The sequence below is a fragment of the Schistocerca americana genome, chromosome 2 (assembly GCF_021461395.2).
Source record: "Schistocerca americana isolate TAMUIC-IGC-003095 chromosome 2, iqSchAmer2.1, whole genome shotgun sequence".
Taxonomy (NCBI): Eukaryota; Metazoa; Arthropoda; class Insecta; order Orthoptera; family Acrididae; genus Schistocerca; species Schistocerca americana.
In genome coordinates, this window is record NC_060120.1 from 308,396,602 (window position 1) to 308,423,076 (window position 26,475).

The window sequence follows — 26,475 nt, forward strand, 5'->3', positions numbered from 1 at the left end:
AACTGTTTTGCAGCACTGCCAGGGATACCATAATATTCTAATTTACTTAAGAGAATGCTGTGACTCACACAGTCAATGGCTTTTGACAGGGCACAGAAAATGCCAGTAGCCTCTAATTTGTTATCTAATGAATTGAGTGCATTCTCACCTACACTTGTAAATAGCCTTCTCTAGCTTGAAGAGTCACAACCTTCTTTATATCAGAACTCTTAATATACTCACATATTGTATATGTGATGTGACATAGTGTTCCTAGTGTTCTTACCTAGCCATGATTAGAACAATTAGGAATGTATTTTTTGCACCCCTGTATTCTTGTAATCAAATCAGCCTGTTTCTTGTGTTGATTGCCCCCTGGGAAGGCCTTCTGTTGCGTTTCACATCCTGTCTTAGTCAAGATAATTCAGAGCTCCATAGAGAACAGTCTTATACTGGTTAGGGAAGAACAGTATGTATTTTCATTGGGCAGTCTGTAATATTTGCTGAAGTCTGTGTGTCCTTACATCTGCACTTCCCTCTGCTTAATATATTTTGTTGATGGTGTATGATCTGTTTTAGTCTGTGTGTCAGTGATGATTGCATTATAATCACTTGTCATTACATTCAGATGAACACTCCAGCCTGTGTTTATATTTATAACTGTATGGTTAATTTACTTATGTCTGTATTGCTTCTGCCACTTGCATTTCCTGTATATGTAGGTGGTTGTTCTTCTTTGTTGATAATGGACAGGTTGTTTACACTTAGGGTGTCATTACATTCAGGTGAACATTTCAATCTGTGTCTGCATTTATAGCTACAACATTAGCTATGGTTATGTCTATATTGCTGCTGCCACCTGCATTTATTATATATCTTGATTATGTACAGGTTGTTCCCCCTTAGGGTGTCATTAATGATCTTACCTCAGTCATCAATCCAATGTTAACAATCTTATCTAGGTCATCAGTCCAACCACACTGCCACAAGGTGGATCTGGCATTGATGTCAGCTACAATGATCATAATGAAATTTTCACTCTGCAGCGGAGTGTGCGCTGATATGAAACTTCCTGGCAGATTAAAACTGTGTGCCGGACTGAGACTTGAACTCGGGACCTTTGCCTTTTGCGAGCAAGTGCTCAACCAACCGAGCTACCCAAGAACGATTCACAAGCCGTCCTCACAGCTTTAATTCCGCCAGTACCTCGTCTTCTACCTTCCAAACTTCGCAGAAGCTCTCCCGCATACCTTGCAGAACTAGCACTCTTGGAAGAAAGGATATTGTGGAGACATGGCTTAGCCACAGCCTGGGGGATGTTTTCAGAATGAAATTTTCACTCTGCAGCAGAGTGTGCACTGATATGAAACTTCCTGGCAAATTAAAACTGTGTGTCAGACCGAGACTCAAACTCGGGACCTTTGCCTTTTGCGAGCAAGTGCTCTACCAACTGAGCTACCCAAAAACGATTCACAACCCGTCCTCACAGCTTTAATTCTGCCAGTACCTCATCTCCTACCTTCCAAACTTTGCAGAAGCTCTTCTCCATACCTTGCAGAACTAACACTCCTGGAAGAAAAGATTTTGTGGATACATGGCTTAGCCACAGCCTGGGGGATGTTTCCAGAATGAAATTTTCACTCTGCAGCAGAGTGTGCGTTGATATGAATTAAAGCTGGTGGGACGGGTCGTGAGTCATGCTTGGGTAGCTCAATTGATAGAGCACTTGCCTGAGAAAGGCAAAGGTCCCGAGTTTGAGTCTCGGTCCGGCGCACAGTTTTAATCTGCCAGGAAGTTTCATATCAACGCACACTCCGCTGCAGAGTGAAAATTTCATTCTGGAAACATCCACCAGGGTGTGGCTAAGCCATGTCTCCGCAATATCCTTTCTTCCAGGAGTGTTAGTTCTGCAAGGTATACAGGAGAGCTTCTGCATAGTTTGGAAGGTAGGAGACGAGGTACTGGCGGAATTAAAGCTGTGAGGACAGGTCGTGAGTCGTACTTGGGTAGCTCAGTCGGTAGAGCACTTTCCTGCGAAAGGCAAAGGTCCTGAGTTCGAGTCTCGGTCCAGCACACAGTTTTAATCTGCGAGGAAGTTACAGTGATCATGTTCTTCGCTCTTTAGTAAAGTGCTGTCTCTTGAATTGTGTTTGTGTATAGTTGAATCGTGTGGGATTACTGTGCGTACAATGACACCAGTACCCATGCCTCTGTACTCTTGATGATCTTTAACATTACAAAATGTCTGTTCCATAACTGTCTGATTAATTAATGTGCCACGTGATATCCATTGTCATCATAGCAATGATAGCCCCTCTATCTCCTATTACACAGTTGTCCAGGGAAAGGTAAACATATTAATTTCCGATTTTTAAAGTATGATTCTTTAAGGTACATGAAGTCAGTGTTAAACTCCTGGGCTAACCTAGGAAGTTCTGCACTCACAGTTCCACTCCGCATAGCACTGAGCTGCAAGATCTTCATGGCTGTTGTATACACATAGTATGTCATGGCCATCTGCTGTGTGTCAAAGTACACCCTCTCATAAGCCCTAACAAAGTACTGTAAATTTTCTCAGTGTTGAGAACTTATGAATGTTGCCTGCAGATCTCTTTCATTAGGTCAGCTGGTCCATTCCGATCAGTGGGCAAGTTTTCCATTAGAATTGTGGAGAGGTGACAACCAAAAATGTAAAGTTCTACACAAATGTTAGGAAATCAACCATCAGCGATTTGGCACAACTGAGACTGGCGCCGAGGCAAAGAGTATAAAAAAATGTTCAATAAAATTTACGTTGTGGCCTGTATGATGTTTGTTGTGGGCAGGGCTGGCTGTGTACTGTGTTTGATGGGGGCAAGGCTGACTGTTGCTACTTTTCCCTTGTTGGGTTATGAGTTTGTATGAGTGGAAGCTAGTAAACACGTCCTTACAAGCTCGATATGACTTTGTCGCTGGATACCTTGATATGACTGACAGAGGCCATTCGTTTAAGACAATAGTTGCCTTCTGTTGCTCCGACCAGGAAAGACCCATCTGTAATGGGTTTATAGTTGGTGGAACCCACAGAAAAAGTGTTTACACTTTTAGTGTTCTTTCATCTGTACCAGTGTGTGCTTCTGGTTGTGCTCTCATGGTTTTTCATACATTAACACTGGTAGCTATAGTTACAGATAAGCTTTTTTTTTTGCAATTGTGTGTTGCACATTGTTACTTGAACAAGTTCAGCTATACAATTTTCACTTAATGTTCTGGTCATCAACCAAAATGTTGTTTTGATTCAATTTTCCAGTTATTTGATTTATTAGCTATACACTTCGTTAGAGTTGTTAATGCATCCTATATCATTGACAAATTGTTTTATACAGGGTGATTCTTTCCACCGTGTACAAACTGTAATGATTGGTTGATAGGAGGATACAGAACAAAAAAGGTCTAATGAAATTATGTCCAGATATGTATGGTTTCCATGCTAGAGACCATTTATTCAATCATACATTGTTACAGAGACTGTTGTCTAATAGGCACTGTACCGTGCAGTCACAGTTACAGAATGTGTTGAAAATCGTTTCCATGTGCCTCAACATATGTGTGTATGTGCTGTAGCATATTCTGTCTCCACATCTGGAATGGGCTCGGCATATTGAAATCTGGTGAATGAGCAGGCCGTGCAACTGGACTCCCTCTTCTGATCCATCAACCAGGGAAGATACAAATGAGATGCATCCAAATGTTAATGGTGAAGTGGGCTGGAGCACCATCGTGTAGCAGGGGAAGCAAAGTCACCCGCAAGAAACGCCAATAGTTCCAGCATGTTAGGCGATATGGAAGGAAAACTGGTCCCAAAACAGGTCACCAATTATCATGGACCACAGATTCCAGCTGCACCGATGCTGATGATTCACTGTCACCATACCATGGGGGTTCTGCACACTATCCCACAGATGACTGTTATGGAAAGGTGGCCTCATCTGTGAATAGGATGGGTGACACAAATCCCAGAATCACGGTTGCCTGGTGAAGAATCCAGTGACAAAACTGCTCCTGATGCGGAAAGTCTGTCACTAGTAATCCCTACACATGCTGTAAGTGATAAGGGTAGTAACAATTGGCATGCAGAATGTTCCACATGGTCACCTGGCTTGTCCTGTACTGGCAGGCCAACTGCCTCATTGCTTCCACGGTGTTAATCACATTTTCACCCCAAGTCTGGTGTCCAAACATTTTGGGTATGCCCTTAATCATTTCCTGCTTGTTGAAACAACTGTATCTCAGACAAATGGTGAAATACTGTTGTAAACATTGAATGCTGTGTTGTTGTTGGTGAGGATAGGTCTCTTGGTACAACCTTGCTGCCAGCTGCCTGTTGTCATTTGCCTTTCCATAAGTAAACACCATGTTGGCAAGCTCCCAATTCGAATACAGAACCATTATGTACACACACCACAAGGTGAGTCAGCAAGAGAAGGAATCGGACACAGCATTACCAATTACTATGGCAAAAGAGGGCACTAGGGCATGATGTATGAGGAACAGTACCACCCTCTAGGAGGAATGCATACTGTAACTGTGACTGCATGTTACAGCACATATTAGACCATAGTCTCTTATGACTGAATAAATGGTCTGTAGCATGGAAACCATACATTTCTGGACATAAGTTCATTAGCTCATTTTTGTTCCTCTTCCTCTCATTGATCAATCCCTAGAGCTGGTACACGGTGGAAAAAATCACACTGTATAGTCGGATCTAGCCTACTCCTGCTATCCATTCCTTCCATCATCTTTTCAACTATAGTTTCCAGCAATGACTAAAGTCTTAATATTTGCTCAGCCATTTGATGTTTTTGACAGATAATGTTCTTTACTAAGCTTTCCTTCTTGATGACTTGTAGCAGGACATCTTCATTCCTTACCCAATCAATGAGTTTGATCTTGAACAGTTCCTTGTTACACCTTCCAATTATTTGATTTCAGTCTCCCCAGTGTCTGCATTTAGCACCCTTAAAAAGCGGCTTTTCATGAATGTTTTTTCTGGTCTTGATTTTTATATCTCTGGACATTAACAGCTGTTTCTTTTGTAGGAAAACCATTTGTTTTGCAACAAAGTCTTTCATGCATCTTCATTCTTTATCAATTCTACTTCTTAGATGGCAAGATTCATTCACCTCTTCAAGAGTCTCTAATCCAAGTTTAATGTTTAGCCATCCAGTATGACCATCTGCCATCCACACCATTACTTTTGTTTTCTTTTTGTTAATGTTCATATTATATCTATAAGCCACCACACATTCCTGTTTGTTAGTGGCTATACCAGGTGGGAATTCAAGGAGATGGGACCTGGATAAACTGACTAAACCAGAGGTTGTACAGAGTTTCAGGGAGAGTGTAAGGGAACAAATGGCAGCAATGGGGGAACTAAATACAGTAGAAGAAGAATGAGTAGCTTTGAGGGAGAAGTAGTGAAGACAGCAGAGGATCAAGTAGGTAAAAAGACGAGGGCTAGTAGAAATCCTTGGGTAACAGAAGAAATATTGAATTTAATTGATAAAAGGAGAAAATACAAAACTGCAGTAAGTGAAGCAGGTAAAAAGGAATACAAACGTCTCAAAAATGAGATCGACAGGAAGTGCAAAATGGCTAAGCAGGGATGGCTAGAGGATAAATGTAAGGATGTAGAGGCTTATCTCACTAGGGGTAAGATAGATACTGCCTACAGGAAAATTAAAGAGACCTTTGGAGAAAAGAGAACCACTTGTATGAATATCAAGAGCTCAGATGGAAACCCAGTTCTAAGCAAAGAAGGGAAAGCAGAAAGGTGTAAGGAGTATATAGAGGGTCTATACAAGGGCGATGTACTTGAGGACAATATTATGGAAATGGAAGAGGGTGTAGATGAAGATGAAATGGGAGATATGATACTGCGTGAAGAGTTTGACAGAGCACTGAAAGACCTGAGTCGAAACAAGGCCCCGGGAGTAGACAACATTCCATTAGAACTACTGACGGCCTTGGGAGAGCCAGTCCTGACAAAACTCTACCATCTGGTGAGCAAGATGTATGACACAGGCTTCAAGAAGAATATAATACTTCCAATCCCAAAGAAAGCAGGTGTTGACAGATGTGAAAATTACTGAACTATCAGTTTAATAAGTCACAGCTGCAAAATACTAATGCGAATTCTTTACAGACGAATGGAAAAACTGGTAGAAGCCGACCTCGGGGAAGATCAGTTTGGATTCCGTAGAAATGTTGGAACACATGAGGCAATACTGACCCTATGACTTATCTTAGAAGCTAGATTAAGGAAAGGCAAACCTACGTTTCTAGCATTTGTAGACTAAGAGAAAGCTTTTGACAATGTTGACTGGAATACTCTCTTTCAAATTCTGCAGGTGGCAGGGGTAAAATACAGGGAGCGAAAGGCTATTTACAATTTGTATAGAAACCAAATGGCAGTTATAAGAGTTGAAGGGCATGAAAGGGAAGCAGTGGTTGGGAAGGGAGTGAGACAGGGTTGTAGTCTCTCCCCGATGTTATTCAACCTATATATTGAGCAAGCAGTAAAGGAAACAAAAGAAAAATTCGGAGTAGGTATTAAAATCCATGGAGAAGAAATAAAAACTTTGAGGTTCGCTGATGACATTGTAATTCTGTCAGAGACAGCAAAGGACTTGGAAGAGCAGTTGAACGGAATGGATAGTGTCTCGAAAGGAGGATATAAGATGAACATCAACAAAAGCAAAACGAGGTTAATGGAATGTAGTCGAGTTAACTCGGGTGATGCTGAGGGAGTTAGATTAGAAAATGACACACTTGAAGTAGTAAAGGAGTTTTGCTATTTGGGGAGAAAGTAACTGATGATGGTCGACGTAGAGAGGATATAAAATGTAGACTGGCAATGGCAAGAAAAGCATTTCTGAAGAAGAGAAATTTGTTAACATTGAGTATAGATTTAAGTGTCAGAAAGTCGTTTCTGAAAGTATTTGTATGGAGTGTAGCCATGTATGGAAGTGAAACATGGACGATAAATAGTTTGGACAAGAAGAGAATAGAAGCTTTCGAAATGTGGTGCTACAGAAGATTGCGTAAGACTAGATGGGTAGATCACATAACTAATGAGGAGGTGTTGAATGGGATTGGGGAGAAGAGGAGTTTGTGGCACAACTTGACTAGAAGAAGGGATCGGTTGGTAGGACATGTTCTGAGGCATCAAGGGATTACAAATTTAGTATTGGAGGGCAGCGTGGAGGGTAAAAATCATAGAGGGAGACCAAGAGATGAATACACCAAGCAGATTCAGAAGTATGTAGGTTGCAGTAGGTACTGGGAGATGAAGAAGCTTGCACAGGATAGAGTAGCATGGAGAGCTGCATCAAACCAGTCTCAGGACTGAAGAACACAACAACAGTGGCTAATTCAGTTCACTTTTGGCAATTACTGCTATGTCATCAACCAATTCCCATATCAACTTACTCCTTCACTTCTCTCATTGCCTCTTTAATATACAGAAATTAAATTTCATTAGTGACAGTAAAGAACCCCCTGCCTTATAGCTTTCCTGGTTTTGAGCTCTTGTCCCTTCCCATCATGGCTAACATCTCCACTCTGTTGTTCATGAAGAGAAAAGTTTACTCTTCTATCCTAGTAATTGTCAACACACTGTCGAAGAATGGAGTATGTTTTATTCTAAATGCCTTCCCAAATCTATGAATTTAGAGTATGTTTCCTTGTTTTTCCTAAATCTGCTGTTTGTTAGTAGTAGCAGCAGCAGCACTAAAGTGCATTTCTAATGCCCCTATTTCTTCTAAAACTAAATTGATGTCTCGTTTCCCTTGTATTCTTATATAAAGAATACATGTTAGTATTTTGTGGCTGTGTGATTATTCCACAGTCATCCATAATTACTATCTTTGGAAGCTTGATAGTGTTTTTTATTTTTCTTTCTTTCAAAACCTGATGGAAATTTTCAATTTTCATTCATGTCATTCATGGACTTGTTACTGCTTGCTCTGCTCTTTGACTGAAACCCGTTAGAGTTACGCTAGTATTTCATCCCTATCTGGGCATTTGCTTCTTTGAAATTTGTGCACAGCATTTAAAAATTCAATGATATGGACTGAGTCACTGATGAGTTAAAATACGTAGAGAACTGTCCTGAGTGTCAGAAGTGAATGTGAGGGTGTTCAGCATTGTGGGGATCTAAAGGAAGTTTGGCATATTTAAGGACATCTTATTACATTCTGAAATGTCACTACACTGTCAGGTGTACCCTGAGGTAGAAAAACAGACTACCAGACAGTCAGGGTAGTCTTGGGAGACATTGTTTTGCTCCAGAACAGAGTCCAAGAGTGAGTAGGAAAGAATAGTTGAGAACCAGAGCCAGGAAGACCACCAGTCTGATGCTCTGGCTTCATACCAAAGCCAGCAAGTGATTCCATCCTTACACTCCTCATTAGTCACTCAGACACAGAATGGGGAGACTCGTTGGTCAGCGTATTTCCCAAGAACAAAGACCTTCTGCTAAGGTATTGATTCTATTTCACATGTAGACCACAATAGTCAGTATATGAGTACTGAAAGTGTAAATTTAAGTAGAAGAAATTTGGAATTAACGATAAAAGTTCCTGATACCTCCTACATTGGCCAGGTGACATGCACAGACCCTAACCTAATGTAGCCCTAGTGAAAGGAAAGACCAAGCTGCCCCCAATACAACAATGCTTAGCAAAGCTGCTTGCTACTGCAGACAAACTTCATGTCACTGACTGTTTTACTTACTATCAGGTACATGTCTAAAAACTGCAGAATTAAAAGAAAACCAATGCCACAGCCAGCTGGACCCACTCAGAGATGATCGTGCCCCATAAGGCAACGAAATTGCAGGGATATTGAGTGCTGTGTTTCACCTGCTGTTCAAAACAGTACTGTGCATTTGGTCACCAAAAATATTTAATTAAACATCATTGTTCATATTCTCAGTAATATGAAAGATTGGGCCCATGACATGATAAGAAAACACCCCCAAAACATCACAGAACAACATCTGGATTGAAATATACTCTCTGTACAGTACACTCCTTGGTCCATCAGCGTACTCTGATACCTTGCATCATTTTTGCATTGTTTGAACAGAGGCAAAATAGCAACTCTTTGGAACACATTGCTCCAGTCAAATTCTGTCCAGTTTCTGTATTGCTGCCTCATTGAAGAGTGTGCACCTTTATATGCCACTGCAAGCAATGGTTGCTTGGGAACTGGTTGAGATGGATATGCATTCACTGACAGCAGCAATTCCTGTTGAGTTTGAAACCGATTGTCATTGGTCATGGGCACATCCAAACACGATAACCCCTTTTAGCCATTCTGTCACATTCCGCATCTAACTGTGCTGATTCCACACAATGCCCTGATGGGTACATACACAGCACTTCACTATCTAATGGCCCTCTGATGCATGTATTTTCACTGGATTTCATTAAAAGCTTTTTTTATTACATAGTGCTAAACTGTTTGTATTTTATTTCTGAAGTCATCAAAATCTGTGATAGTTAAGTACATTTAACTGACTCCGTATGCGTTGGTTATTATTTACTATTCCAGTTAGTGTATGTTCAAAAAATCTGAGAACTTTTTGAATACACTGAAGTTGTTAGCACTCATCATATGTATCTATTGCACAAACATTTCAGTATTACACTTTCCTTATTGCTCCACAGAACATGACATTTACAGTTCAAAAGGACATTACTGTTCTCAAAGTTCATAAAGACTTGAATTTTGTGGCCTTATTGCTACATCAACTATAAACAACACATTTCATACTGAAAAGCCTTAATGTTTTGTTAACCATGACCTATCAGTACTATTTCACTTTCAAGTAAAGACTAAAATACTCAGAAGATTTACAATACACTGAACATTTTGGCCATCAGTCAAAGGGCTTTACTTTTTTTTACACTTGTTACCTACAAACATTTAGCTCAGAATGTTATGTAGTTACTGTGCAGTGCAGCACATACATTCTGGAACAGAAGCCGGTACACATACCACTAGGTATTCCACATGAAAACCTTGTCTTTCTTGAATACTAAGGAAATCTTTGTACATTTCAAAACTATAATGTATTTGAATAGAACAGCTAAGTCTTGCCTAACACATCTTCTATGACATAATAGGAATAAGCAAGCAAAAGCATCGCAGATGACTCTAAACTGATTGCAAATGTTTAACACACACACACACACACACACACACACACACAGAAATTATATTCCAAGTTAAGCAAAACAATAAAAATGGCTGAAGGCCTTACAAAAATTTGACTGATTCTATTACTCATGAATAATGATCCTTTCATATTAATGATCAGACTTTAATGCTCTGAAGTTGAAATGACTGTCTCCTACTGTGACACTCTTAGTGCACAGTCAAATAATAATCTTGTTAACATGAACAACATGTAATCTGACACATTATTAAATTGGAATTAGGAAGGTTTTGAACACAAGTAAGGACATCAAACCTTTTCAACCATATATTTGTAGTTTCATTTCAAACCCTGTTGCAAAGTATAGCTAAAGTAATCAAATGTTCTCACTATGACCTGGCTTGAATAGCATGACACAGTGCACTATCTTGTGAGACAGGGAGCAAAACTCGGATCAGCCAGTCTGAGTGTGATTTTTAGGTGATTTCCCGCACTTGTTTAGTTAAATGCTAGGCTGATCCCCAAATTCTGCGTCAGAGAATACGATACACAAACTGTTAAAATATAATATGTACTAGATATAATATAATATAATATAACATAACATATACAAGAATCACAGAGTGGTGGTGCACACAGCTTCTCTTCCTTAAGTTATCTGGATGACTGTAATGCCAGGAAGGGCATTCAGCCACAAAGTTAAATAATATAACAAGATTTGCCTAAACCTGACATAGAGGACCCTGTACTAGATGTGTTAAATGATAGGGAAAAGAGGAGGAATGAAATATTCTTGGCATTAGTTGTAGTTGGGTGGAAGATACACCTTTTATCTGTAAGTGGCCAATGTATTGATCAGTACAGCATCACTCACACATTTTTGTTGAGTTAAGCACGCAGTATGTGGGTCCATTCTCCCAAATTGTTCTTATCAAAATTCATCCATCTGAAGACAGTGAAAGTTGGTTTGAGTAGAGTTACTTCCTGCTTATACTGCCAAATTCTGCCTCTTTGTGTCTGCCTTTGCAAAAGACAACTGACTGCTTATGTCTGTCTCTGAGAACTGCCTGTTCTAGACTTATCTCTGCATGCACTCACAAAAAATGACAGTGTGCCTTCATAACAAGGTGTTCTCTAATTTGTGTTACAAGACAGTTTTAAAGATGTAGAAAATTGTTACCATTCAGGTTGAGATCACAGACCTTATAATTCTTATACCCTCTTTTACATGAGTATTCTATCTTCATAGATTTTAGTTGTTATGCACTGGGGAAAAAAAAGCCAGGTGCGAAGGTGTGAATAGGACTCACGCATTGAGGCTTCCGTAGAAACTTAATTACATACATAGACAGTTCATCCATTCTGAGAATCAAGAATCTCAATTATTTTTGTCTGTTATAGACATTGATATGAGCAAGATATTGGTCCCATGGATTCCAAGATTTTTGAGAATGTTTTAATTTAAAAAATATACAAGTGACATAAAGTCATGGAGGAGGCAGGTGACCATTATGATTATAATAATAAGCAGTTCTGGGTCACAGTGGTAAATGTCAAATATCAGGCAAGGAAAGACTTTACTGCTCATAGGGTGCATTTTGGAAATCATCCATCATTTTAGATATCCAGGAGTAATTACTGCATGCAAATACAATGTTTCAAGTTGTATGTGAAAGAAACATTTGCAGACTAGTCCAATGTGTGTCATATGAGCAATAAAGTCATTCCTTTCCTATTATTGGACTTTTTCTGTTGCGGCCCAGTCAGCCTGAATGCACGACTTCTGGCTGCTTTAATTTCAAGTTTTGACATTGGATTACAAATGACAATAGAAATATTTTTTTCCTGTGATATAATTACAAATTAACAATTATCAGATTTTTCCCTTTAGTTGTACTGTGACATCTCACTTCTTGGCTAATTTCATGATTCTAGGTCATGGCCATACCTTTTGACTGCATTGACTTAAAAGCTAATGTTTATTTTACTGCCAAGGCATCATAGGCCCCAGTATGTGACATGAATTTAAATGTGATAGGCCTACCTGTTCATGAGAAAAAGGGGTCTTAACAGAAGGTCAGACAGATGGACAACAAAGCAATCCTGTAAGAGCTCCATTTTTACTGATGGAGGTACAGAAACCTAAAAAGTATAAAAAACATTCATTAGTCAATAGAAACATCACAGTCATAGATCACCTAAAACAAAACCATATACCTAAATGACACTAGTAGGCATAGAATAAAATGTCTCCTCAGTAGGTGTGTTTTTACATTATTGCAGCCATACCTTATATCAGTAATAGTGAAGGGTCATATGACCGCCTGATACCACTTTACATGATCTTCATCTCTCCAAAACAACCAGTGAACTATTTATAAGGAGATGATTAACATTTTGCCTGGTGAGCTTATGTAGTGCACTGTTTGACAAAGGCAGGTGGGTGGTTGTGTGATCCTACATGGCCGCACATTAAATGAGAAATATGTCACACAGGATGGGCCATTCAATTGGTCTGAGACGCAGCAAGGCCTCCTGCTGGGTGCCTACTTCTGGGGGTACATGGTGAGCGAGCTGCCTGGCGGCCGGATGGCTGAGGTATACAGCGCGCGCTGGGTCATGTTCACTGCCGTTGCCATCAATGTGCTGGGCACTGTGCTCACGCCACCCGCGGCCTACTTCCATTTCTACTGCCTGGTTGTGCTGCGTGTGCTCGAGGGCCTTGGTGGGGTAAGTACTCCACATCTACACCTATACACATACATATTCATTGAGAGTCTGGCATAGGCAAATTCACATTATACCAGTTATTATTGGCTTCTTCCCATTCCATTTGCATGTGTAGTGTGGGAAGAACAATTGCTTAAATGCCTTTGTGTGTGTGGTAATGAGCCTCATCTTATCTTTGTGATCCCTACAGAAGTGTTATGTAGGTGGTTATAGTATCCATATATATATATATATATATATATATATATATATATATATATATATATATATATATATATATATATATAAATAGAGGGAAACATTCCACATGGAAAAATATATCTAAAAACAAAGATGATGTGACTTACCAAACGAAAGCGCTGGCATGTTGATAGACACACAAACATACACACAAAATTCAAGCTTTCGCAACCAACAGTTGCTTCATCAGCAAAGAGGGAAGGAGAGGGAAAGACGAAAGGATGTGGATTTTAAGGGAGAGGGTAAGGAGTCATTCCAATCTCGGGAGCGGAAAGACTTACCTTAGGGGGAAAAAAGGACAGGTATACACTCGTACACACACACATATCCATCCGCACATACACAGACACAAGCAGACATTTGTAAAGGCAAAGAGTTTGGGCAGAGATGTCAGTCGAGGCGGAAGTACAGAGGCAAAGATGTTGTTGAATGACAGGTGAGGTATGAGTGGCGGCAACTTGAAATTAGCGGAGGTTGAGGCCTGGTGGGTAACGAGAAGAGAGGATATACTGAAGGGCAAGTTCCCATCTCCGGAGTTCTGACAGGTTGGTGTTAGTGGGAAGTATTCAGATAACCCGGACGGTGTAACACTGTGCCAAGATGTGCTGGCCGTGCACCAAGGCATGTTTAGCCACAGGGTGATCCTCATTACCAACAAACACCGTCTGCCTGTGTCCACTAATGCGAATGGACAGTTTGTTGCTGGTCATTCCCACATAGAAAGCTTCACAGTGTAGGCAGGTCAGTTGGTAAATCACGTGGGTGCTTTCACACGTGGCTCTGCCTTTGATCATGTATACCTTCCGGGTCACAGGACTGGAGTAGGTGGTGGTGGGAGGGTGAATGGGACAGGTTTTACACCAGGGGCAGTTACAAGGGTAGGAGCCAGAGGGTAGGGAAGGTGGTTTGGGGATTTCAAAGGGATGAACCAAGAGGTTATTAAGGTTAGGTGGATGGCGGAAAGACACTCTTGATGGAGTGGGGAGGATTTCATGAAGGATGGATCTCATTTCAGGGCAGGATTTGAGGAAGTCGTATCCCTGCTGGAGAGCCACATTCAGAGTCTGATCCAGTCCCAGAAAGTATCCTGTCACAAGTGGGGCACTTTTGAGGTTCTTCTGTGGGAGGTTCTGGGTTTGAGGGGATGAGGAAGTGGCTATGGTAATTTGCTTCTGTAACAGGTTGGGAGGGTCGTTGCAGGATGCGAAAGCTGTTTTCAGGTTGTTGGTGTAATGGTTCAGGGATTCCGGACTGGAGCAGATTCGTTTTCCACGAAGACCTAGGCTGTAGGGAAGGGACCGTTTGATGTGGAATGGGTGGCAGCTGTCATAATGGAGGTACTGTTGCTTGTTGGTGGGTTTGATGTGGACGGACGTGTGAAGCTGGCCATTGGACAGGTGGAGGTCAATGTCAAGGAAAGTGGCATGGGATTTGGAGTAGGACCAGGTGAATCTGATGGAACCAAAGGAGTTGAGGTTGGAGAGGAAATTCTAGAGTTCTTCTTCACTGTGAGTCCAGATCATGAAGATGTCATCTTCATGAAGACACTGATTATTACCAATAGGGCTTTTGGGATAAAGAGATCTCTGTTTGACAGAAAATTTAGAACAGTTTTTGATGGCAAAAATGCAAATGATCTGGAATTATTACACTTTCCCAGATTTCCTCATTTAAGTATGCATCTCTCACATCATGTAATGTAAGGAAGATCATTTTCTGCATATCTTGACAGATAAATTCATGAGCATAAACGAAGAGGATTTGGATTATTATTTGTTTATCATATAGCTTTTGGTGCCAGGAGTCTCCAAAGAAATGTTTGGTTTATTTTTGATGCTGCTCTTTTCATTTAAACAGAGGGGCTGCTTGTCTAAGGAAATCAGAATCTGTCAGCAAAGAAAGATATTCATAAGAAATTGGCTGTGGCATGCAATAAAGGCCCAACCACGGCATTTGCCTAAACAGAAAATAGTAAACCACAGAAAACCATTTCAAGGTTGCCGGTGGATGGATTCAAACCACCTCACCTCCAGAATCCAGGGATGGCTAGCTCAGTGGCTAAACAAACACACAAAGCTACCCCAAGTCAGTGGAGAATTTGGAAAAACTGGGTGTTGTACATTGTTTTAAAATAAAATGCATCATAACAAAATATTGAATTCTGACATTGCATGGTTTTCCATTAACTGTGCATTTTTAGTCATTTGATAGCACATGAATGCATGTATATTTTATGATTTTATTGTGTATGGAGGTTTCGGTTATTACAGTATCACAAGAGCATAAAATAGATTTTGGATGAAAGGAGGAGGGAAGGATGCAGGGCATAGTCGACTTGGTTGAATTTAAGCAGCTCACTGAAAAAAACTCTTAGAAACGAATGAACTATAGAATGTGCTGTCATCCTGCACCACTTCCAATCCCCACAAATCCCTCCCCATTGTTCCATATCAGAATCAGTTTTCATAACTGAGTACCGCCTGCGTAACGGGACTAGGTGATATTTTGCCATTTGGTCTACAAATGATAGAATATTGAGAGAATATTTTAAAGGTATTGAACCATTGCCATTTGGCGATATTTTTGTTGATTAACACAATTTTTGGGTGACAGATTTTATCCTCATGGTCTCTTCATGAGATATACATAGGAGGGAGCAATATACTGCTTGACTCTTCGGTGAAGGTATGTTCTCGAAACTTTAACAAAAGCCCATACCGAGCTACTGAGTGTCTCTCCTGCAGAGTCTTCCACTGGAGTTTATCTATCTTCTCTGTAACGCTTTCGGGATTACTAAATGATCCTGTAACGAAGCGCGCTGCTCTCCGTTGGATCTTCTCTAACTCTTCTATCAACCCTATCTGGTACGGATCCCACACTGCTGAGCAGTATTCAAGCAGTGGGCGAACAAGTGTACTGTAACCTACTTCCTTTGTTTTCGGATTGTATTTCCTTAGGATTCTTCCAATGAATCTCAGTCTGGCATCTGCTCTGCCGACGATCAACTTTATATGATCATTCCATTTTAAATCACTCCTAATGCATACCCCCAGATAATTTATGGAATTAACTGCTTCCAGTTGCTGACCTGCTATTTTGTAGATAAATGATATGGGATATATCTTTCTATGTATTCCCAGCACATTACACTTGTCTACATATAGATTCAATTGCCATTCCCTGCACCATGCGTCAATTCGTTGCAGATCCTCCTGCATTTCAGTATAATTTTCCATTGTTACAACCTCTCGATACACCACAGCATCATCTGCAAAAAGCCTCAGTGAACTTCCGATGTCATCCACAAGGTCATTCATGTATATTGTGAATAGCAACGGTCCTATGACACTCCCCTGCGGCACACCTGAAATCACTCTTACTTCGGAAGACTTCTCTCCATTGAGAATAACATGCTGCGTTCTGTTATCTAGGAACTCTTCAACCCAATCACACAATTGGTCTGATAGTCCATATGCTCTTACTTTGTTCATTAAACGACTGTGGGGAACTGTACCGAACGCCTTGCGGAAGTCAAGAAACACGGCATCTACCTGTGAACCCGTGTCTATGGCCCTCTGAGTCTCGTGGACGAATACCGCGAGCTGGGTTTCACACAGCCGTCTTTTTCAAAACCCATGCTGATTCCTACAGAGTAGATTTCTAGTCTCCAGAAAAGTCATTATACTCGAACATAATACGTGTTCCAAAATTCTACAACTGATCGACATTAGAGATATAGGTCTATAGTTCTGCACATCTGTTCGACATCCCTTCTTGAAAATGGGGATGACCTGTGCCCTTTTCCAATCCTTTGGAATGCTACGCTCTTCTAGAGACCTGCGGTACACTGCTGCAAGAAGGGGGCAAGTTCCTTCGCGTACTCTGTGTAAAATCGAACTGGTATCCCATCAGGTCCAGCGGCCTTTCCTCTTTTGAGCGATTTTAATTGTTTCTCTATACCTCTGTCATCTATTTTGATATCTACCATTTTGCCATCTGTACGACAATCTAGAGAAGGAACTACAGTGCAGTCTTCCTCTGTGAAACAGCTTTGGAAAAAGATATTTAGTATTTCGGCCTTTAGTCTGTCATCCTCTGTTTCAGTACCATTTTGGTCACAGAGTGTCTGGACATTTTGTTTTGATCTACCTAACGCTTTGACATAAGACCAAAATTTCTTAGGATTTGCTGCCAAGTCAGTACATAGAACTTTACTTTCGAATTCATTGAATGCCTCTCGCATAGCCCTCCTCACAGTACATTTCGCTTCGCATAATTTTTGTTTGTCTGCAAGGCTTTGGCTATGTTTATGTTTGCTGTGAAGTTCCCTTTGCTTCCGCAGCAGTTTTCTAACTCAGTTGTTGTACCACGGTGGCTCTTTTCCATCTCTTGTGATCTTGCTTGGCACATACTCATGTGACGCATATTGTACGATGGTTTTGAACTTTGTCCACTGATCCTCAACACTATCTGTACTTGAGACAAAACTTTTGTGTTGAGCCATCAGGTACACTGTAATCTGTTTTTTGTCACTTTTGCTTTACAGAAAAATCTTCCTACCTTTTTTAATATTTCTATTTACGGCTGAAATCATCGATGCCGTAACCACTTTATGATCGCTGATTCCCTGTTCTGCGTTAACTGTTTCAAATAGTTCAGGTATGTTTGTCACCAGAAGGTCTAATATGTTATCACCACAAGTCGGTCCTCTGTTTAACTGCTCAAGGTATTTTTCAGATAAAGCACTTTAAAAAAAATTCACTGGATTCTTTGTCCCTGCCACCCGTTATGAACGTTTGAGTCTCCCAGTCTATATCTGGCAAATTAAAATCTCCACCCAGAACTATAACATGGTGGGGAAATCTAATCGAAATATTATCCAAATTGTGAATCTTCAGGTTTTCGCGGCGCAAAGACTGCTCCATTAAATTTTGGGAATGCAGCCGCATAAATTCTGCTTCTTCTTCTAATATTTCGGCTGTATATCTTTCAGCCATCTTCAGAGAGAGCCGTACGACTGACGCTCCAGCGCTCGCTCCATCCTTTTAAACTCGCGGACCGCGCCACTGCGCATGCGGCCACAGATGAACAAGGCGCCAGTGATGTTGATCGGCGGCAAAGACGTAACATATGCATGAGTTACGTCTGTGGCTGCGCATTCGACGATGTATTACTGGGAGCTGAACTGTAGCGACGTCTTTGTAAGTTCAATATTGAAAGTGCCGGATTCCATGATCTATCTAATGTGAAACCGCTGTCTCTATTAATTAAATTCTTCGCCAAGCGGATTTCAATGGCCTCTTTTACTACGGAGTCCCAGAAAGATGAAACAGAAGTCAGAATTTCGACATTTTCATATACCATAGAGTGACCTGAATCAATACAATGCTCTGCCACGGCCGATTTACTGGGTTGTAAGAGCCGAGTGTACCTGCGATGTTCCGTACACCTCTCTTGGACTGTACGATTCGTTTGTCCGATATATGAAAGGCCACATTCACATGGTATTTTGTAAACTCCAGGTTTGCGGAGTAGTAAGTCATCTTTAACGGAACCCAGGAGTGCAGCCGTCTTCACCGGTGGACGAAAAATCACTTTTACTTTATGTTTAGTGAGGATCCGTCCTATTTTGGATGAAAGGCTTCCCACATACGGCAGGACAGCCATGGATTTAAATGTTTCCTCGTCATCTTCTGCATTCCTTACGGACACCTTAGGTTTTATTTGTAGTGCCTTACGTATCTGTTGTGGAGAATACCCGTTGTCCTCAAAAACTCTCTTCAAATGTAAGAGTTCGTCTTTTAAACTACTTTCATCAGATATGACGTGTGCTCGGTGTACCAAAGTTCTTAGAACACTACTCGTCTGCGAAGGATGGTGACAGCTATTTGCATGTAAATATAAGTCCGTATGGGTCGGTTTCCGATATACTGCATGACCCAGAGTGCCATCTTCTTTACGCCGAACCAAGACATCCAAAAATGGAAGACATCCCTCATTTTCCACTTCCATTGTAAACTGAATTTGTCCATGGATGGAATTCAGATGGTTTAAGAAGTCCTGCAATTTGTCCTCGCCATGGGGCCACACTACAAAGGTGTCGTCAACGTACCTCCAAAAAACTGTAGGCTTCAAACTAGCAGACTCCAGGGCCTTCTCCTCGAAATCCTCCATAAATAAATTGGCCACCAAGGGTGACAAAGGACTACCCATGGCAACACCATCAGTCTGTTCAAAAAAGTCGTTATTGAATAAAAAGTATGTGGAGGTCGTCACATGGTGAAACAAAGCTAAAATCTCCTTATCAAAACTTTTTCCAATGAGATCTAAAGATTCAGAGAGAAGTACCTTAGTAAATAGCGACACTACATCAAAGCTGACTAATAGATCAGAGGTGTTCAGTTTCAAAGATTTTAATTTGCCAATGAAATCTGCAGAGTTCCTTATATGATGATCACATTTTCCCACAAGCGGCCTCAATAGTGACGCCAGGTGCTTGGCACAATCATAGTTGGGAGAACCAATATTGCTCACGATAGGACGTAGAGGAACGTCTTTCTTATGGATCTTTGGGAGACCATAAAGCCTTGGAGGCATTGCACCACTTGGTTTCAGTCTTCGTATGACTTCCGGTGGAAATGGGGAGGCATTCAAAAGCGACGCCGTCTTCCTTACCACCTTGTTGGTGGGGTCCTTACTGATCTTCCGGTACATACTATCATTCAGTAAGCTGTATATCTTATCATGGTAGTCGTCACGGGACATTAAAACAGTGGCATTACCTCTATCAGCAGGGAGAACCACCGTTTCGGTATCTTGGCGGAGCATACGTAGTGCAGTCCTCTCTGCCACTGATATATTGCTTCTTTGGGGGCGAGCCTTAATAACAGCTCGACAAGTTTCGCGTCTTATTTCATCTGCAGAATCCGTAGAGAGTGGTCGAACAGCTTCTTCAATGGCACTGATGAATGCAGGTATAGGCAAAACCTTTGGCGTGGGTGCAAAATTCAGTCCTTTGCTTAAGACCATCATCGTAGCGTCGTCCAAATCTCTATCCGTCATATTAATGACGGAGCGTCGAATGATACTTTCTTGCTGTGGAGATGGCTCAAGTCGGCTGAACTTTGCAGTCTGTCTTGATGTCGCTACCTCATGAACCCAGTCTGATTTGGCCCATGTTGTACCCTCTATCCAGTACAACATGGGCCAAATCAGACTGGGTTCGTGAGGTAGCGACATCAAGACAGACTGCAAAGTTCAGCCGACTTGAGCCATCTCCACAGCAAGAAAGTATCATTCGACGCTCCGTCATTAATATGACGGATAGAGATTTGGACGACGCTACGATGATGGTCTTAAGCAAAGGACTGAATTTTGCACCCACGCCAAAGGTTTTGCCTATACCTGCATTCATCAGTGCCGTTGAAGAAGCTGTTCGACCACTCTCTACGGATTCTGCAGATGAAATAAGACGCGAAACTTGTCGAGCTGTTATTAAGGCTCGCCCCCAAAGAAGCAATATATCAGTGGCAGAGAGGACTGCACTACGTATGCTCCGCCAAGATACCGAAACGGTGGTTCTCCCTGCTGATAAAGGTAATGCCACTGTTTTAATGTCCCGTGACGACTACCATGATAAGATATACAGCTTACTGAATGATAGTATGTACCGGAAGATCAGTAAGGACCCCACCAACAAGGTGGTAAGGAAGACGGCGTCGCTTTTGAATGCCTCCCCATTTCCACCGGAAGTCATACGAAGACTGAAACCAAGTGGTGCAATGCCTCCAAGGCTTTATGGTCTCCCAAAGATCCATAAGAAAGACGTTCCTCTACGTCCTATCGTGAGCAATATTGGTTCTCCCAACTATGATTGTGCCAAGCACCTGGCGTCACTATTGAGGCCGCTTGTGGGAAAATGTGATCATCATATAAGGAACTCTGCAGATTTCATTGGCAAATTAAAATCTTTGAAACTGAACACCTCTGATCTATTAGTCAGCTTTGATGTAGTGTCGCTATTTACTAAGGTACTTCTCTCTGAATCTTTAGATCTCATTGGAAAAAGTTTTGATAAGGAGATTTTAGCTTTGTTTCACCATGTGACGACCTCCACATACTTTTTATTCAATAATGACTTTTTTGAACAGACTGATGGTGTTGCCATGGGTAGTCCTTTGTCACCCTTGGTGGCCAATTTATTTATGGAGGATTTCGAGGAGAAGGCCCTGGAGTCTGCTAGTTTGAAGCCTACAGTTTTTTGGAGGTACGTTGACGACACCTTTGTAGTGTGGCCCCATGGCGAGGACAAATTGCAGGACTTCTTAAACCATCTGAATTCCATCCATGGACAAATTCAGTTTACAATGGAAGTGGAAAATGAGGGATGTCTTCCATTTTTGGATGTCTTGGTTCGGCGTAAAGAAGATGGCACTCTGGGTCATGCAGTATATCGGAAACCGACCCATACGGACTTATATTTACATGCAAATAGCTGTCACCATCCTTCGCAGACGAGTAGTGTTCTAAGAACTTTGGTACACCGAGCACACGTCATATCTGATGAAAGTAGTTTAAAAGACGAACTTTTACATTTGAAGAGAGTTTTTGAGGACAACGGGTATTCTCCACAACAGATACGTAAGGCACTACAAATAAAACCTAAGGTGTCCGTAAGGAATGCAGAAGATGACGAGGAAACATTTAAATCCATGGCTGTCCTGCCGTATGTGGGAAGCCTTTCATCCAAAATAGGACGGATCCTCACTAAACATAAAGTAAAAGTGATTTTTCGTCCACCGGCGAAGACGGCTGCACTCCCGGGTTCCGTTAAAGATGACTTACTACTCCGCAAACCTGGAGTTTACAAAATACCATGTGAATGTGGCCTTTCATATATCGGACAAACGAATCGTACAGTCCAAGAGAGGTGTACGGAACATCGCAGGTACACTCGGCTCTTACAACCCAGTAAATCGGCCGTGGCAGAGCATTGTATTGATTCAGGTCACTCTATGGTATATGAAAATGTCGAAATTCTGACTTCTGTTTCATCTTTCTGGGACTCCGTAGTAAAAGAGGCCATTGAAATCCGCTTGGCGAAGAATTTAATTAATAGAGACAGCGGTTTCACATTAGATAGATCATGGAATCCGGCACTTTCAATATTGAACTTACAAAGACGTCGCTACAGTTCAGCTCCCAGTAATACATCGTCGAATGCGCAGCCACAGACGTAACTCATGCATATGTTAAGTCTTTGCCGCCGATCAACATCACTGGCGCCTTGTTCATCTGTGGCCGCATGCGCAGTGGCGCGGTCCGCGAGTTTAAAAGGATGGAGCGAGCGCTGGAGCGTCAGTCGTACGGCTCTCTCTGAAGATGGCTGAAAGATATACAGCCGAAATATTAGAAGAAGAAGCAGAATTTATGCGGCTGCATTCCCGAAATTTAATGGAGCATTATCCAAATTATCCTTCAGGTACTCAGCCACAACAGCTGCTGAGACATCCAATTACCATGTCTGAGCCTGCTTTAACCGTGACCTTCACCCAAATCATTTCACATTTCGGATCTCCGTCAATTTCCTTCAATACTATTGCACTTCTTATCACTATAAACATGCCTCCCCCTTCACTGTCCAGCCTGTCTCTGCGGTATACATTCCAATCTGAGTTTAGGATTTCATTACTGTTTACGTCTGGTTTCAGCCAACTTTCTGTCCCTAGTACTATATGGGCGTTGTGACCGTTTATTAATGAGAGCAGTTCTGGGATCTTTCTATAGATGCTCCTGCAGTTTACTATTAGCACATTAATATTGTTATTCCCTGTTGCATTTTGCCTACTCCTACCTTGCCGTGTCTCAGGAGGCGTCTTGTCGGGCCTAGGGAGGGAATTCTCTAACCTAAAAAACCCCCATGTGCAATCCACACATACTCGGCTACCCTTGTAGCCACTTCGGCATGTAGTGCATGCCTGACCTATTCAGGGGGACCCTACATTTCTCCACCTGATAGCGGAGGTCGAGAAATTTGCACCCCAGATCTCCGCAGAATCGTCTGAGCCTCTGGTTTAAGCCTTCCACTCGGCTCCAAACCAGAGGACCGCGATCGGTTCTGGGAACGATACTACAAATAGTTAGCTCTGATTCTACCCCGCGAGCGAGGCTTTCTGCCTTCACCAATTCTGCCAACCGCCTGTACGAACTGAGGATGACCTCTGAACCCAGACGGCAGGAGTCATTGGTGCCGACATGAGCAACAATTTGTAGTCTGGTGCACCCAGTGCTCTCTATCGCTTGCATATTTTGTTTTAAGCTATGTTAACTGAGTTTTGCCATGTTTAATTTTGACCCATTTGAATTAAACCTTGGATGTAATTTTTCAAAGGTATTTACGACATTTTGAGGAATTTTGTCAGTACTGTTAGTATCAGTGATTATACATGTGTCATCCACAAATAAAAGTGAGTGACACTGAATATTAAGTGGTAAGTTTTTTTTATGTAAGCAGAAACAGAATGGGACTGAAAACTGAACTTCATTACGTCATTAAAATCTTCTCAGTTTACAAACTTCATATAAAGTACTTGAACTTTCAACAGCTGCCTCTGCCGTCATCATCAGGAGTTAAAATACTGACTACAGGGCCAGGTATGGTATTCTGGTCATATGGATACAAAGAAACCTTCCAGAGAGGTCCAAAGTGACACAAGTGTGGAAGGCAAGTTGGGCAGCTTATAGCAGCTCCATCCCACTGTGGGGCCAAATGGCGCCATGTAGAATGAGGGACCAACACCACATTTGCAGCAACCACTCTCACCTTCTTAAAAGTGTCAAATCTTTGGCTTTGTTTGTATTTAATGTCTAGAGCTCATCTCCACACCCTACTAAGTGTGTACCCCTGGTCTCTGATGCTATTTATTCTTATTTCTGCCACTTTTTTAATAGAATCCCAAAAGATGGTGTTTGAGACAAACCTTCATCTTTCTTAATGTTATTCTGTACCTGTTTTCTAGGCAGTGTTCGCCAATGATTGACTTGTGAAGTCCCTTTTGTTTAATATGCCATGAATGCGCAATGCTCAACAGCAGTGTGAGCAGTTTACCCTTGTAAATAGTGCCACATTCACAGGGGACAAATGGTTCAAATGGCTCTGAGCACTATGGGACTTAACATCTATGGTCATCAGTCCCCTAGAACTTAGAACTACTTAAACCTAACTAACCTAAGGACAGCACACAACACCCAGTCATCACAGGGGACACCAAACACACTGGGAACTCAAAGACTTATGCTGTCTTCAACGGGACATAATACACTATCTGATCAAAAGTACCTGGACACCTGGATAAAAGTGACTTACAAGTTCGTGGTGCCCTCCATTGGTAATTCTGGAATTCAGTGTGGAGCTGGCCCACCTTTAGCCTTGATGACAGCTTCCAATCTCACAGGCATACATTTAATTGGGTGCTGGAAGGTTTCTTGGGGAATGGCAGCCCATTCTTCACGGAGTACTACACTGAGGAGAGGTATCAATGTTGGTTGGTGAGGCCTGGCACAAAGTCGGCGTTCCAAATCATCCCAAAGGTGATCTGTAGGATTCAGGGCAGGAGTCTGTGCAGGCCAGTCCATTACAGAAATATTATTGTCATGTAACCACTCCGCCACAGTCCGTGCATTATGAACAAGTGCTCAATCATGTTGAAAGATGGAATCACCATCCCCCTATTGCTATTCAACAGTGGGAAGCAAGAAGGTGTTTAAAACATCAATGTAGGCCTGTGCTATTATAGTGCCATGCAAAACAACAAGGGATGTGAGCCTCCTCTATGAAAAACACGATCACGCCATAACACCACCACCTCTGAATTTTACTGTTGGCACTACACACACTGGCAGATGACGTTCACCGGGCATTCGCCATACCCACACCCTACCATCAGATCACCACATTGTGTACCATGATTTGTCACTCCACACAACATTTTTTCACTGTTCAGTCATCCAATATTTATGCTCCTTACACCAAGCCAGGTGTCATTTGGCATTTACTGATGTGATGTGTGGCTTATGAGCAGCTGCTCGACCATGAAATCCAAGTTTTCTCACCTCCCGCCTAACTGTCATAGTACTTGCAGTGGATCAGGATGCAGTTTGGAATTCATTTGTGATGTTCTGGATAGATAACTGCCTATTACACATTACGACCCTCTTCAACTGTCAGTGGTCTCTGTCACTCAACAGATGAGGTTGGCTTGTATGCTTTTGTGCTGTACGCATCCCTTCACGTTTCCACTTCACTATCTCATTGGAAACAGTGGACGTAGGGGATGTTTAGGAGTGTGGAAATCTCATGTACAGACATATGACACAAGTGAGACCCAATCACCTGACCATGTTCGAAGTCCGTGAGTTCCGCGGAGCACCTCGTCTTGCTCTATCATAATGTCTAATGACTACTGAGGTCGCTGATATGGAGTATCTGGCAGTAGGTGGCAGCAAAATGCACCTAATATGAAAAATGTATGTTTTGGGGGGTAACCGGATACTTTTGATCACATAGTGTATATTTCTTATCTTGGAGATGGACTGGAACACTACTCTCAGTTCATGTGTCTTCAGCATATGTCTGTCTTACTAGTAATTGCTCCACATTATGAAAGAAATGCAGCTGGCTTAGCCTCTTCTGCCAATTCACGAGGCATCATTTGTTAGTGGAACCTAAAAGCTTATGCAGTTTCTCCCGTGCGGTAACCATTTTTCCTAAAAATGCACATCAAATGCTGAAATTCAGACTCCAGATTATCGTCATCAGAAATAATATTTGCTCTGTATACTGATGTGTTCAGGATCACTTTCTTATGTACAGGAAGGTGAAAACTCTTGGTATTTCAGTACTGTTCAGTGTGCCTCCTCCCATCTGCTCAATTAAAAAATCCAAGAATAGAAGCTTGCTGTTCCTCTCCATCTTGTCAGTGAATTTAATGTTGGGGCTGACACTATCCATCTAGTCAATGAATTGCTGCAGTATATTTTCACCATGAAGGCATATTATGAAGGTGTTGTCAACATACTGTAGAAAGCAAGTGGACACAACCTCACAGGATTCAGAAATTACTCCTCAAACTACTCCATGATATAGCCTCATGGTGAAAATACGCTGCCACCAGAAAGGATAAAAAATATGAAATTTTACTTGTAGTGCTTAAAGAGTACAGTAGGTAGAAGACATTATTAAATTTGTGATGTGGGCTACACAGGGTGTGAAACTCATAACACACTGAGCTGCTGCTTCTGGCAGCAATAACATCTCTAGC

General features: G+C 41.6%; 1 protein-coding gene across 2 annotated transcripts in view; it reads left to right on the plus strand.

The window, feature by feature from the left end:
• LOC124594694 (sialin) overlaps nt 1-26,475 on the plus strand; it is a 302,311-nt gene that overhangs the window by 176,822 nt on the left and 99,014 nt on the right. For both annotated transcript variants that reach the window (XM_047133061.1, XM_047133060.1), the window contains one exon: nt 12,683-12,916. In XM_047133061.1, the coding sequence (XP_046989017.1) occupies nt 12,683-12,916 (234 nt within the window). The remainder of the gene's footprint in view (nt 1-12,682; nt 12,917-26,475) is intronic.